The 14,640-nt window shown below is 38.1% G+C and overlaps 1 protein-coding gene across 1 annotated transcript; it reads right to left on the reverse strand.

Moving 5' to 3' along the window:
- Nucleotides 1–4,979: 4,979 nt before the first annotated feature.
- On the reverse strand, nucleotides 4,980–11,612 carry htra3a (HtrA serine peptidase 3a). Its single transcript, XM_087842614.1, has 10 exons — nucleotides 11,186–11,612; nucleotides 10,682–10,787; nucleotides 10,013–10,235; nucleotides 9,405–9,602; nucleotides 9,234–9,266; nucleotides 7,475–7,592; nucleotides 7,298–7,345; nucleotides 6,052–6,109; nucleotides 5,513–5,608; nucleotides 4,980–5,301 (listed from the first exon to the last, which is right to left on the reverse strand). The coding sequence occupies exons 1-10, from the start codon at nucleotides 11,610–11,612 to the stop codon at nucleotides 5,133–5,135; spliced, it is 1,476 nt and encodes a 491-aa protein (XP_087698740.1). The 3' UTR covers nucleotides 4,980–5,132.
- Between the last annotated feature and the right edge of the window lie 3,028 nt (nucleotides 11,613–14,640).

Raw genomic sequence — 14,640 nt, forward strand, 5'->3', positions numbered from 1 at the left:
CATTTTATATTAAGATTTAAAAATCTAGTTGGTATTGGTATGGCAAGTAACCTTCAGTAATAGTAATAAATCACACAGCAATAGTACATTCATGTAGTTGTAAAAAGCTTGATAATATATTAAGTAATCCAAAGTATTCAGAATACATTACTCTCATTGAGTAACTCAACAGAATGCATTACAAACTACGTTTGGGGGCATGTATTCTGTAATCTGTAGTTGAATACATTTTAAAAGTAACCTTCCCAACACTGAACATGTGTGGGTAACTGATGACAGAGGATAAAGCAAACTAAAAATAGTGGCTGCAGTCTGAAAACCAGAAGAATGAGCAGGAAAGACCATAAAATAAAAAAGAGCTGATAAGATGCTGCATACTTGGTTCTTTTACTTTGCATATGTAACTCCTTACTACAAGCCAACCTTTCACATACCAGTTTTGGCAGCTGTTGATAACTTGAAATGTTGACAGTGGGAGTTCAAAATACAGACAATATCAGATCCGCTATCATGAGTGTCTGATATTAAAACAATTCTTGCATAAGTTTTAAGCTTAGTGAATATTTATAAATACTGCAATATCAAACAGTAGGATTTAATGCCAAGCATATTCACAACCAGAATTATTAAATGACCGGTCTTCCAGAAAAGGGCACCGTGTCTCCTACACAGTTTCCAAGTGTTTTATAAGCTCTGCAGTTAGTGCCTAAGGGCTAGGCATCTGAAAAATAGACACTGGTGACTAATTTTCCTTCTGAAAAACAAACTAGAAGTCAAAGAAAGAAGAGTTAGACAGCAGCTCTGGCATATGTGCATATGTTAAATGCATGAAATAATGAAAGTAAATGTGTATTCACTCTTTCCCCTTTAGTATAACCAAAAGCAGCACATCTGTCATTTACTAAACCCGCGTGGAACCACTGTTAGAATGGGTTGATAGGACGTATGTGTAGCAAGACAAAGAGAAAAACAAGTGAGAACTCATCTCCTGTCACTCTGAAAAAGCCAACTCTGAAGTGACTGTGGACTATTTCCAAAAAAGATTTCAACAAAAACAGGCCGTACTTTGAGAGGAATGCTTGGAATTCAAGCTCTCGTTAAATTTTAGAAAACCGACCTCTGGGAAATATAATCTGAAGTGTCCTGAAGTGCACGTCATTCCAAGAATAGCTTTGCACTTCACTGTGTGATAAATCAACTTATTATCTTTGCAGAAGAGGAAATTTTTTCAGCAAAATGCTCAACACAACAGCACATGGGTGTATTTAACTTTTTTCTAACACTAATTGTCCAGTTGTGGAGCATCACTGTGTGAAAAATGTGGTGTCTTGCTGTGTTATCATCCATGCTGAGGATGTTTGTGTGCCTGTGTGGGAGGTAGGTTGAAAGACTAACAGATTCACTCTGTAAAAGTCTGGTAGCTTTGCCTTTTTGTTTTTTTAGAGTAAATTGCCCACGTTAGTAGTGATCAGTAAGCCATGAGTCATAGAGAGTAGGATTTGAGACAGATGGGTGTAGTTAGGGCCTGTACTTCTGTAACACCACAGTTTAACAGGGTTTCTTTTTTTTAAGCCAGTGCAAGCTGTCTATGCCAAATGCTCCAATCTGTGGTCTTGACCTTTAAACTTCCTCTAAATATAAAAGTTTACTATAAACACAGTCTCTTGCTAGAGGTTGCCAGTAGCACAGGTCAAACCTAATACTGTCAAGTGTTTACTGTTACGGACGTCTCCAGTTCACTTCCTCGATTGGACGAAAACCCACAGATATGCACAAATCCAAAATCAGAAGGGTTTTCTTTTCTTTTTTATTATTAGATCATTAATTAAACAGTTACATTCCCTACAAACAGATAAATTCATCCCTGGATATTCCGAGTGGCACATAAAGGTCCCGTGTGTGTTTTCAAGCATCGAGGAGATGATGTTGCTCAGCTTCCATTAAGTGCTGCTGATGGGACTCAAAATGCCATCAGGTTCTGGGGTCACTGATGACTCACAGTTTGACATTATAAGGGACGTTATGATTAACCCCTAATATGAATATCTGTTAGCCCTTAACTCACAAAGCATCAAAAGCATCATCACCATTTTTGTGTGAACATGTAATTGAGCTGACGGTCCATTTTTCCCCATGGCTGCCTCTCCTGGATGTCTAAGGTCTCTGTCTCTGGGCCTTTACCCTGGACTCTTACCATAAACTGAACACTGACAGATGGGAGCTAAAGTGTGGGTGGCTTTGAATGAAACCCTGGTGTGGAATGAGCGGAGAGACAGTAAAAGAGGCAAGGATGAAGATCTCTGAAAAAGTCCTTGAAAATGTAAGAATTTCTCCAAGATGTGAAATATCCTGTGTTAAATGTGCAGCAGTGAGATGGCTGGAAAAAAAAAGACAGGTTGTTATTTATTTCACTTCAACACCGAGATATCAGATTAGATTGACAGCACCTCGGTAACATTACATCACAAGTGTCATCAGACTGTGATTCAAATGCTGATGACGGCTGAGTCATAGAAAACAGAAGACCACAGACAAAAGCACAAATATGGAAATCCGTCTATCCTTTGTAAATATCAACACTTCACCGAGTTCTTTTGATTCCTCAGAGGCATCCGGTGGAAGACAAAACACTGCTCAGTAGACCATTTAACACTTTATTACTTCTAGAAGGGAGATGCGTCCTTCATGACACGTTGCCGCGGATCTCAAAATGGTGGTGTGGCCCTAACAGTTTTATTACAGAAGCTCATTCTAGTCTAAACAACAGTGTCTCAGTAACTTTCCACTAGAGCTGGTCCCCTCTTATCTACATTTTCCCAAGCAAGCGTGAGCGAGAGTCTACAGCTTTCTACTCCCCAAGGACACATGGTCTCATGCCTTTATTTTTCAGGGCTGTGTCCACTTAATACTACACTATATAACTTTATAACACTTATTAATAAAAAAGCATAGCATTGAGGCACTGTAAATTATTTAATCCCAACGCCTTCCATTTTCTTAAATGTGTCACAGGGCGAGAGGTAACATACAACCCAGAGATATCCAGGTTGTTTATTATGAAAACCTTATATATAAAAAAATCAATAAATAAAATAGTTCCATCTGTGTACAATTGATCTTATTAAGAAAGCGGTTGAGAAATTATGTACCAACAAACAAAAGTGAAAAGATACAGCAACAGTACAGATCAATTCATGAAAGTTTGAGGTTTAAGATCTTTATAAAGAATATCAAAATCTGGAATAATGCAAGAGTGTTGTGTTTAAAAATCTTCAGCATCAACTATTTTTTCCACATCTTAAAAGCACAATCTTTGGATCGGATAGAGGAAAAATGGGATGTTTTACACCCATGTGATGTCTCGAGGTTAATAAAGAATTCTTTTTGTTTATAGAAAATGAGACATTATCCCTATATTGTTTTTAGCACTATGATTCACACTTGGAATCCATCTATCCTTCCATTTTCTTATTTTCTTATCCCTAGCCTATCCCAAGTGTCACAGGACGAGAGGTAATATACACCTAGAGATATCCAGGTTGTATATTATGAAAACCTTATATATCAAAAATCAATAAATAAAATAGTTCCATCTGCACGATTGTCTCTCTGACAGTCTTACGTGCTGTTGAAATGTTTAACTGTCTCTTCTGCTTTAAGTGCAAAAGGATGCAATCAGAAACCAGAGCTATATATAGACTTCGATAGTGCAGCAGTCCTTTAAGATGAGCGTTTGAGCAATTGCCACGTTGGGAGGAAATTCTTTATTCTCCACCTGCCATCTAGTGGACTCTTTGGGAATCATAAATTGTGTTTATTTCAAACTAAACTATATTTGGCCTCTAGATGGCAACACGTCGACTGGGTTGCATAGGGAACGCATTAATCTAAAGTACAAACAGTGTACAGAAGAGTATATGTTGTGCTTTAGATGCACGCAGAGATATCTGTAAAACTCTGGCTTTACTGTAAAAACACATGGCCTTTGTTGTTGAGTGAAAGTTTATATTTAGTGTGGGCTTAGATATATTGTTTTAGTGTGGACACAGCTGTGTCCTCTGTCTGCCTTACTGAAGTAGTCTGGCGCTCTGCTATAACAATCTGTCTTGGCGAGACTAGAAAACACCGCCCACACTCCAACAACTGCTCCATCAAGTCACACGCTGAGTGCAGCACAGAGAACCATATTAAAATCAGTCTGCGAGGACCTGCTGAAATGGTAGTTATTTGTTCACAGCAGGAGTCACTTATTAGCTACATTTCCTCCCTGTTTTTCCCTGTTTGTGAGCCCAGCAGCCTGTCTTTCCTTTTTGTTCTTCCAGTTTGTCTTTGCTTCCTTGACCTCTGCTTGTTCCAGCCAACGGTAACCAGACAGAGTCTTTGTTTAAATAAACAGGAAGGGTTTTCTGTCTGGGCGCAGTTTATGATGTGTGGACTTACAGGGAGTTCAAGTGGGTTACAAGGTCATTGCTGAGGTCATTTCAGCATGGAGGAAGGCTTTTAGAATGATAAATAAACCAAAACAACACTATTCAAAAGTATAAGCATATATGTAGTATGTGCAAAATGTCAAGCTACTGAAAGATATTTTTCTTGATTTAATTTGGCTTTCGCATAAGTACTTTCAGGCTTAAGAGTTCAGGTTATGTTGTGACTGAAGATTTTCATTTCCAAAACAGGAAAGAATACAACCAGCTCTTCCCTGTAACAGGATTTTACTCATAGTGTCTGTGTTCCGTATGTGGAGGTGTTGACTTAGGTTTGTTTAAATTAGGAGAAAATCTTTCCAAGAGAGAGGATGGAGGAGGGATAAGAAGACATAAACAAAGGAATGGAACCTGCCTTCTGGAAAGCAGCTGCTGAACAGACTAGACAGAAAAACACACAACTGCACAGATCCTTCTTGGAAGCTTTTATTCTAAAGCGCCTTAAATATACAGTGCAATGGATTCTACTGAGCTGTATTTTGAAGTCTGTGTTAAACTATTTCAAACTCTACCAAAGCATACATCATCAGGCTAGTTGGGAAAGGAACTGCTCTTTTCCGTTCTCTTGTTTTAATAAGAAATCAGTACTGGACAGTACTGGAGTCCTGCCTCTTCACAACTAAAAGATATCAATTCTCCCAGTTTTCAATGTACCAAAAGCTGTGGGTGGATATTGAAGAGTAAGTCATCGTTCCCTCTGCGAATCTCAAGTAGGAGTGGCTGGTCGCTCTGCAACACCTCATGGATGTCTTCAGTGGTCCTGACTGGCTTTGCGTTCAACTTCACTATAACGTCACCTTCCCTAATCCCTCCTCTAAAGACATGGAAAAGAAAAGAAACTCGAGTCAACCGTTTACTACAAGCGTGCCAGAAAGAGAAAAAGAAGATTCAGACTTATAATGACATCATTGTCCATAAATCTGCAATCACTTTCTGGAAGTATGAAACAGGGTGATATCATTTGAAATATGTGTGTGCGTGTGTGTGTGTGTGTGTGTACTTTTTGCAGGTGTGTGTGAGCATACTTTTCTGCTGGAGTGTTAGGTATGACTTGCCGCACCAAAACTCCACTACTGATGTCGGGGAAGTCTGGGTTATGAAGTCGCAACTCTTCTACAAGACTGTGGCACACGTAGGACGCAATATTAATGCTATTAACACATTTTTACACATTATCATTTCAATTATGTAAAAAAGGAAGTGCATCACATAAAACTAATTCCCTTTTTGGACATACTCAGATATACAAACATTTGATTTTCTATGAAACAGCTCCTGCTGACAAATCAAAGGTAAAGTTGTTTGGCTACAGAAAAAGTAGACAAGCAGCAATACCAGCTCCTGAAGCCAACTTATGTTTCCCATAGAATAACACAGAATTTGTCAGTTTGTTTGTTAAATGATTTATTCACAAAACAAATGTTGCTCTTATTATTTATTATTTTTATTATTATTATTTGGGTACGCCACCTTTATCTGTAGTAGGAAGTGTATTAAAGAACATTCGTGCAAAATTTATTTTCTCCTTACAGTCTAATATGTGTGTGACTTTGTAACAACTTACGCTTTGGTGATGGTGACCATCCAGATGCCTAAAAAATATCTCTTAACTTGGGACGCGTCTGAAAGCACAACAATATAACCATAATTTAAACACAGTCTCATGTAAAGGTTAAGTTGGGCTGACGGGGAAAGATGAGCTGAGGAGACAGTTAACCCTTTAAGACCTACCATAGAACCAAGTCCGCCAGAGCTTGCATTATATTTTTACATGCTGTAGTGCCATTTTTTGGAGCATTTCAAGTTGATATACATCAATGCAACCATTATAGCTAAAATTTTAATAATATGTCTGCATTACGTGCATAGTAATTACATACATTGCAAAAAAGTGCAATGAACTACAAAAAAATTGAAAATGGTTTTTGGTTTTTTAACATATATTTCTAGTTAGAGAAATTTAAGAGGCTTATCCCTCAAAACTGTAAATACAAAAAAGTTGCACAAAATAGTTTCCCACCACAGGAAATTTATTTTAAGTGTCTTCATAGTTTTATTTTTGAAATACACCAATTTTTATATACTGCAGGAAAAACGAAAATAAATATTATAGTGCAAATTTGCAAAAAAGCAGCATATGCATCAAAATAAACTATTTCCAGCAGTGCAATATGAGTCCTAAGCATCCCAGAAATGACACAGAAAGTCATAAAGTCAAACATAACTTTTAAAAACACCAGTATAGGCTCATAAGGCCCTGATGGTAAAAAACTACATTTCCGCAAAATGACGTCACTTTCGGTTTCGGGCAGGACACGGAGGACATGCGATAGTTCACGCTGATGGACGTAGGAAGTGTTACAAACAGCTGATCGGCAAAGCGTGTTTCTGGAATATTATGTTTTTGTTGCTGCAAGTGCTTTTTATGCAGTTTTTGCAAAGCTATATGTGGAAGGAAACTGTGACCGAGGACAAGCTGATGGCATAAGATGTAAGTACAACTCCTCCGGTTTCATATGCAAAAAAAAGTATTGCGCTAGTTTACGTGGTTGCAGAGCTACCGGGATTTAAAAATAGTTACGCAAAACAGAGCGTGCTGCTCACCGGCTTTAAAGGGTTAATAACTATTTCATTAAACACATATTATAATATAAATGTAACCATTAAAATTATAGTCCAAATCCTGAGGATTTCATTTGTTATTAAAGATCTATTAACTTTGAGTCTACACTCTTAACTGCATGTTTTGCCATATTTTGACAAATATGAAAATAGTTATAATATTTGCACAAAAACGTCTTGTCTCTCACCTGCATCAGACTGTGGTTTGTCCATTTTTCTTTTCTGCTGTCTCTTTTCTGTCACAACAAAAGCCAGTCAGAGTAGTAGTTAATGAAAATTAGAGACATATACTGGGGGTAAATAGTCATTTAAAGATATTAGATATTTTAGATAATAAAATGATAAACTTCACAAAAAAAAGTCACCCTCTTTCTTGTGTTTAATCTGTGACTCTGAGAGAAAGCGGCTGATGCGGTCTGCCGGTATAGCGAAGGAAATTCCTGCTGTCACTTTAAGAGTGTTGATTCCAATCACCTCGCCATCCTGAAGGAAACACAAACACATGTAGAAAGACAAACACAACATGATGGCTGCCAAAAAGGACTTGATGCTGACATAAATATCAGCCAGTAAGAACTGAGAAAAATATGTCAAGATTTCCAGAAAAAAAGACTGCATCAGTTGGTATGTAAAGCCGAGCATATGGCACAACTACAGTTGCTATGATATATTGATAAAAACACAATGCATGTGCCTTTTTAAACGTGCACTCGTTTATGGCGTTATAAATGTGTCATTACACAGAACACTTTAAAGCATGTGACACATGATGTGTCACGATTGTGTCCCAGTGTTACTGCAGTCAATAAAAATAAACTGCACGTTTATACTTTGAGATTTTTTATAATTAATATTAGTAGAACTCCAGAATTGGAGTAACAGCTATAGCCGTTATAGCTAGAAAAAGCAGAAATAGTGGTACTGATCAGTGTATTATTTGGTGACTGTAATATTTTAATCACTGGCCACAAGAAAATATGCTTGAACAAATCTGTAAATCAATTTTGAGCCATTTTGAGTTCATAGTTCATGGGACACAAGAGGGTTTATAAAACAAGCAAAGACTGTATCATATCGCAGGTTTTTGTGCTTTGGTTCTGCATTCTGGTTTCTTAGTATTTTTGAGTCTTAGTCGTGTTTTATTTTTCTATTTTTCTATGTTTGAAGTTTAGATTTTTTTTCAACCATATATATTTAATATGTGTAATATACTGAATTATATTTATGAAATAGAGCCGTTTCTATTTATTAGTGCTCTTTTGCTATATTTTTCAGCCTTGCAATGCACTGTATTATTTCACTTAGTTTACATAGTTACTCTTTTTGTTATTTTGGAGCAACTGTGACCACAATTTTCTTAGGGATTAATAAAGTGTTTTGATTCTGATTTTGTGTTTGTTGAACATCTGGATTTCCTGTTTTCATTTCTTGTTCTCGTAGAGCGTGAGTTTTATTTTTTTATGATATCTTGTGTTTTGATATTAGCAAGAGTTTCCATGTGTGTTCGTTTGTTAATTGTTAGTGTTTTACTTTGAAGGTTTGCTTTCTTTTGTGTCTTGCGTCAGTTTTGCTTCCTGTGCTCCTCTCCTTACTGTTTTCATCCATAATAATTTTTCCGTAATTATAATCCTGTCGTCCCTTTTTACTGTTGATCTTTGGAATTTCCTGTGTGTGCTCCTCCACTTCCCTTTCATGCTGTCCAGTTTATTTTCTTTGGAATTAACCTGGTACTTTGTTCTTCTTTCTAGATTCGCTGGGTTTTCATGACTCTTAACTTTGTGCTTCTTGGAGTACTGTTCAGCTGGTAAAGCTCACATTTTGTTTGCATTCTGTGCCTTGTTATGCACACATCTACAAAGCTATTTGTGACAGTTAATAGTTTCTTTAAATGTGCTGCAATACATACAACAAAATCAGGTATAATGTCTGTAGTGTATATCACACTTAAGCTCCCTCTGTGCTTTGGGGAATAATAAGTTTGGGATATTCAGGCTCATATGAATATCACAAACTCATAACTGTTTATGCTGCGTTAGTGAAAACTCCGTTCTTTGTTTGAGGCCAAACTGAAAACACTCCAAAATCAAATGGATCATCTACTGTACCTTAGAGAACACCACTTACCAAGTTAACAAGAGGTCCTCCCGAATTGCCGTACTTGACACAAGTATGGAAGATATAAAATAGAAACAAGCACAACAGTAATTCTTACACATATGGGAATGTTAAAAGACAATTATGTAGTTCAATAATGCAATCAATGTGTACAGATGCAGATATTTAAAAATGTTTCACGTTAATAATAGCATCAGTTTGGATGTAGTCCATGTCTGAGTCCTTTATGCCCAGCTCTTTGCCATCTCTTTGTGCAGTGCTGACGATGCCGGTGGTGACGGTGTTCTGCAAGGCGAAAGGGCTGCCAATGGCAACCACAAACTCTCCTGGCCTCAGATCAGCCGAACTGCCCAGAGACAGCACGCGAAGTTTCTTCTGCTACAACAAGCACAAAAAAAAAAAAAAAACACTCAAAAAATACCAGCACACAGGCGAAAACACGAGTATGTCAGAGATGAAAAGAAGAAAAGACATTTAGAGGAAGAGGAATAGTTGAAAGCTTACAAAACTCAGCAGGTATTTCAGACAGGGGTGTGAGATTACACACATCAGCGCTCTGTCTGTGACTCACGGAGCTAGTGTTTATGAAAGTCTTATTAATGTCTAGCAGAAAACTGTCAGATGTTGACAAAGAAATGTGTCAGGATGTGGGCTGTGTGGTTTATGTGGGCTCGTTTAAGATTTATGGATGTAAAAAAAAAAATCTAAAGATTCATGTGTTTATATTTGAAAAGGAGAAGAGGGTAGAGAAGCTTATGATGATAGCATGTCAGGGCTTGTGCCCTTACCTGTGGATTGACCTTGATTGTAGCAATGTCTGCCTTCCTGTCTATGTCTTTCACCACGGCTTCATATGCGTCTCCGTCGTGGAGCTGAACACGCAGCTGTGGCCTGCCTGTCACCAAGGCAGCTGTGGTTACCACATGAGCGTTGGTCACAATCACACCTGAGTGGGACACGATGAACCCAGAGCCACTGGAGAGTCGCATGTGGCGACCTAACAGAGGATGCCTGGAAACAGAGGGCAAATGAAAAATTATTAAAGTGAACATGGTTAATAATAACAATAATAATTAAAATGTGCTTTTATTGCATATATTTCACATTATGGTTGCCCTATATAGAAGTAATTTTGGCAGCTTGGAGAGTTTTATGCCTTAATGTGATGTGCTTTGGACTAAATTGTATGCTTAATTTTATGCATGATTTGAATTTTATTTTAATTTTAAGCTTAAATTTGAATGTAATTTTATGCTACTTATAATAGCAGGCAAACAGCACTTGATTGGGCCCAATATCCCCAAAAACAGCCTGTTGAGGAAACAGGTTGCAATCGTTTTTTCTTACTTGAGATCAAAGCAGACAAATCAAGCCATTATGCTATAAAACAATATAAATAAGCAATTTTTGTAAAGCTTTTTATGTTAAATTTTAATATACACATACACAATCCAAACCTTAAGAATAGCTCAATGTGGACGACAGCAGGGGCTATTTTCTCCACGACATCAGCAATGAAGTTGAACTTGTATCGAGGGCTGCTGAGACGAATCAGGGTACGACCTATACTGACAAGAAACCCCCACCAAAACATTAATACAGACAGCAATCAATCATCTATAGCTACAGTTAGGTCCATAAATATTTGGACAGAAACAACTTTTGAAACAACTCAGACTTTCAGCTTTAATTTAGTGGGTTGAACAAAAAAGATGCATAAAAATGTGAGAAACTAAAGCATTTTTGTAACACAGTCCCTTCATCCCAGGGGACTCAAAAGTAATTGGACAAATTAAATTACTGAAAATAAAATGTTAATTTCCCATACTTGGTTGAAAACCGGGCACCACGGTGGCTAGCACATATATGTGTATACACATACATACACGTTACCCAAATCCCAAAACAATTTATTCCACCCTGTACATTCTAAGTTTGTGGCGACCTCAAAGCAACCCTACCTGCTCCTAAAGGCGGACAGGGTCCTTTGTGCGCTTGGCTGACCGCGGGTCTCCCCTTGAGTAGAGTTTTCCGACTGGCTGCTCTCATCTTACACACATTTCCATACGTTTTCCCGTCGCTCCCACACACTTCATGGTCCATCTTACACCGACAGACCCCTTTGGAGCCTCGCCGCTTCCCCGCAGCGAATAACTTGCACTCCAATCCATCCCCGCAGGGCAGGTCGTCTTTGCGACCGCAGGGGTCTCCTTCACGCGGGGAACACACCAGGCAGCAGTTACATCTGTCCGGAACGTAGCCACCGGGACAGCTGGGGCTCGGGCACGAGCTCACATCGCACCGGGAGGTGCACTTGTCAGAGGGAACGGCTTCGGTGATTTCGTGCGCAAAGAGAAACGCAGCCACAAATATAAAGAGCTGCATCATGTCAATAGTGCCAGAAAGCTTAAATAAATATGATATCGATATAGATATAGATATATATATATATGCCCTCACAAAATCATATTAAATTACTACACTGAAAACATTGGGGTTGCTTCTTTAAGAACTAAAAAGTAATCTAAGTACAATCTCCCGTGGCTCTTCTTGGTAAAAAGGACTACAAGCCAAGCCGTCTGTGTCTGCATATTTTTACAGCCTTGTGACTTTACATCACTTTTGAGAACGACTAAACTCATCGCCTTGAAGTGCACTTCCGACGGCAGGCAACTAAAAATAAAACAGATACTGCGCGCCATCTAGTGGAAACAAAAGCTCATAACAGACATAACTGCAGGGAAGCTTGTACAGGTCAGAAATTTACATACACTCATCATGGGCATGAATGTCCTGGTAGTTTGGGCTTCTGATTCCTTTGAAACGGTCTTAATCTTTAAAAAACCAAGAACTGGGTGCACTTTATTTTTTTTAATTTTGCATTTTCTCCAGTTCTTGTAGATACAGGCTCAGATATAGACGTACATTTATTTAAATATTTTAATAAGCAGTGCTGAAGGTTCTACATTGTGCTTTTACTTGACAAATGCAAGTCCTGTTAAATTTTCATTAGTGTTCATGATTGATTACTTGGTAGTTTTTCCTTTGCCAGTACTCACTGGATTGAGCAATACTTCGAACAACGGGAAAGCCCAAGAAATTCAGTGACAATTTAAGAAGCGGAATTGTAGATTTACACAACTTAGGAAGGTCTTTCAGGGCCATTACGAAAAAACTGCAGATTACAAAACCATTAGTTCAAGTTACTGTATCTATGTATGAGTTAGTGAGACCTGGATCTGAAAGAAGATCCAAACTGTCATCCTCGGATGAGAATAAACTGGTTAGGATGTTCTGGAACAGCCCAGGAACCATCAAGGCTAAAGCGTGAACTGGAAACTGTTGAAACTCCAACATCACTGTCCACAGTAAAGCAAGTTTTACATCCCCATGGACTGAGAGATTGCCAACCCAGAAAAAAAGCCCCTGCTTCAAAATCGACACGTCATCACTGAAATTTTCACTTTCTCACACAGGCATGAGCTTAATGCCATCTAGAGGAAAGTTTAATGTTCAGATAAAACAAAGATTGGGCTGTTTGGTCACTATGACAAGAGACATGTTTGTAGGGGTAAAGGTGCGGCTTACAAACCTAAGACACTGAACCAACCCTCAAACATGATGGTGGCAGCATCATGCTCTGGGGGAATTCTTCAAATTCTTCAGCTTCACCTCAAATCAACATTTAGAGAAATGGAACTTGGACAGAGTTGAGTGTTCCAGCAGAAAAATAACCCTGAACAGACATCAAACTAGTTTTAGAATGGATAAAACAGGCGAACATCAAGCTTCTGGAATGGCCCTCCCAAAGCTTCAACTTAAACCCAATTGAAATTGTTGTGATTATGCTTAAACACCAAGTCTATTCCAGGAAACCGACCAAATATCCAGCCAAAATTATGTCAGAAGTTTGTTGATTGCAACCAAGAGCGACTTGCTAAGGAACATTTAACCAAATATTAGTGGGTTGTGTGTATATATTTGACCCAGTATGGATCAGATAGAAATAAAAAATAAACTCAAACTTGACTTTTGAAGTCAGTAAAGGTGTATGCTCTACAATCATTCCACCGTGGATAAAGAGCAGTTTAAAAAAGCCCCAAATTACCAGGACATTCATGCCCATGAAGAGTGTATGTAAACCTTTGACCACAGCTATATATGCACAAGCAGAGGACAGAATCATACGTTTGGTTATTATAGTGTTTTAAAAGACCTGGTACTCTATTTTAGAAGACTGCCTATTGTTTTTGTGGTGACTTGAACCCATTAACCTGAGGTTATAAAGAAAACTTTCCACATGAGGGCACTGTTGTGCAAGGCTCCATGTCACACTACTGCTAAGATGACGAGACATTCTGGTAGTATTGCAACATCTCTTTTCACATTTTATTTCCTCTCCAGATGTGTGTCGCTTCTTAGCGAGAATGTGTGGTGACCCTTTTCTTTCTTTCTTTCTTTCTTTCTTTTTTATTTATATAGCGCCAAATCACAACTGTGATTTGCTGCTGATATTCAGCTGTGCTTCACATCTACCACCCCCTTGGTGTATATTGGTTTGAAAACCTCTGCTATACAAAGAACACACACCACAATTTCAAGGCACACCTGTAGGAAATATTCTGTTTCTCACTGACATTCTCGATTGGTCAGATGAACCTGGGCACCTTTTTGTTTTTTTGCTTTACAAAAGGCCCCATTAGCTTGTAATCTTAAACCGCTCCCTTTGTCACTTTCACACTATTAAACATTTTCCATGGCTCTGGTTTAGATCGTGTACCTTTGCAATCGGCAAAGTTCCTCTCAGAAAATCTTTAATTGCTGATAACCTTTTTAATAATTTCTCAAGCTAAAAATTCACTGATTTCAATATTTCACGTGTGAAGATCTGTTGTTTTCGTTTTCGTCATTATTACCCGGATATCTTTGGGCTTTAGCAGGTTGGGTGGGAATTACTGTTGACATCTTTAATCTTAAAGTCAATAGGCATTAATCAGGTGCATGAGAACTGTCATCCTGCAGATAGAGCTCTGCTGAACATACCTTTGTCACTGCTGAACTCCAGCTTGGTGCACTTCATTCTTTATGCCTTCAAATTAGTCTTTTCCTATACACTAGAACACTACAAAATACTTGATTTTGCCAAATTTTATTGTTTTTTTAATCTGTTAAATATACAACTTATCCCATATAGTCGCTGAGTTGGAATAAAAACTTCAAGATGCATACATAAGAAAACAGAATGGCATCAAGCAAGTCTCCTCAATTTAGTTTTTCCTCTTCACAGAGTACAATATAAAAAGCAAGGAGAGTTGCGATCCCCCCCAATGCCAGAAGATTCAAGAGAAAGCTGCTTACCAGCAATTAAATACAAGTCAAACAACAAATACATTCATAGTAATGAGAAGTCTATTTC

Source organism: Neolamprologus brichardi, chromosome 6 (genome assembly GCF_056152115.1).
Source record: "Neolamprologus brichardi isolate AB-2024 chromosome 6, ASM5615211v1, whole genome shotgun sequence".
Taxonomy (NCBI): domain Eukaryota; kingdom Metazoa; phylum Chordata; class Actinopteri; order Cichliformes; family Cichlidae; genus Neolamprologus; species Neolamprologus brichardi.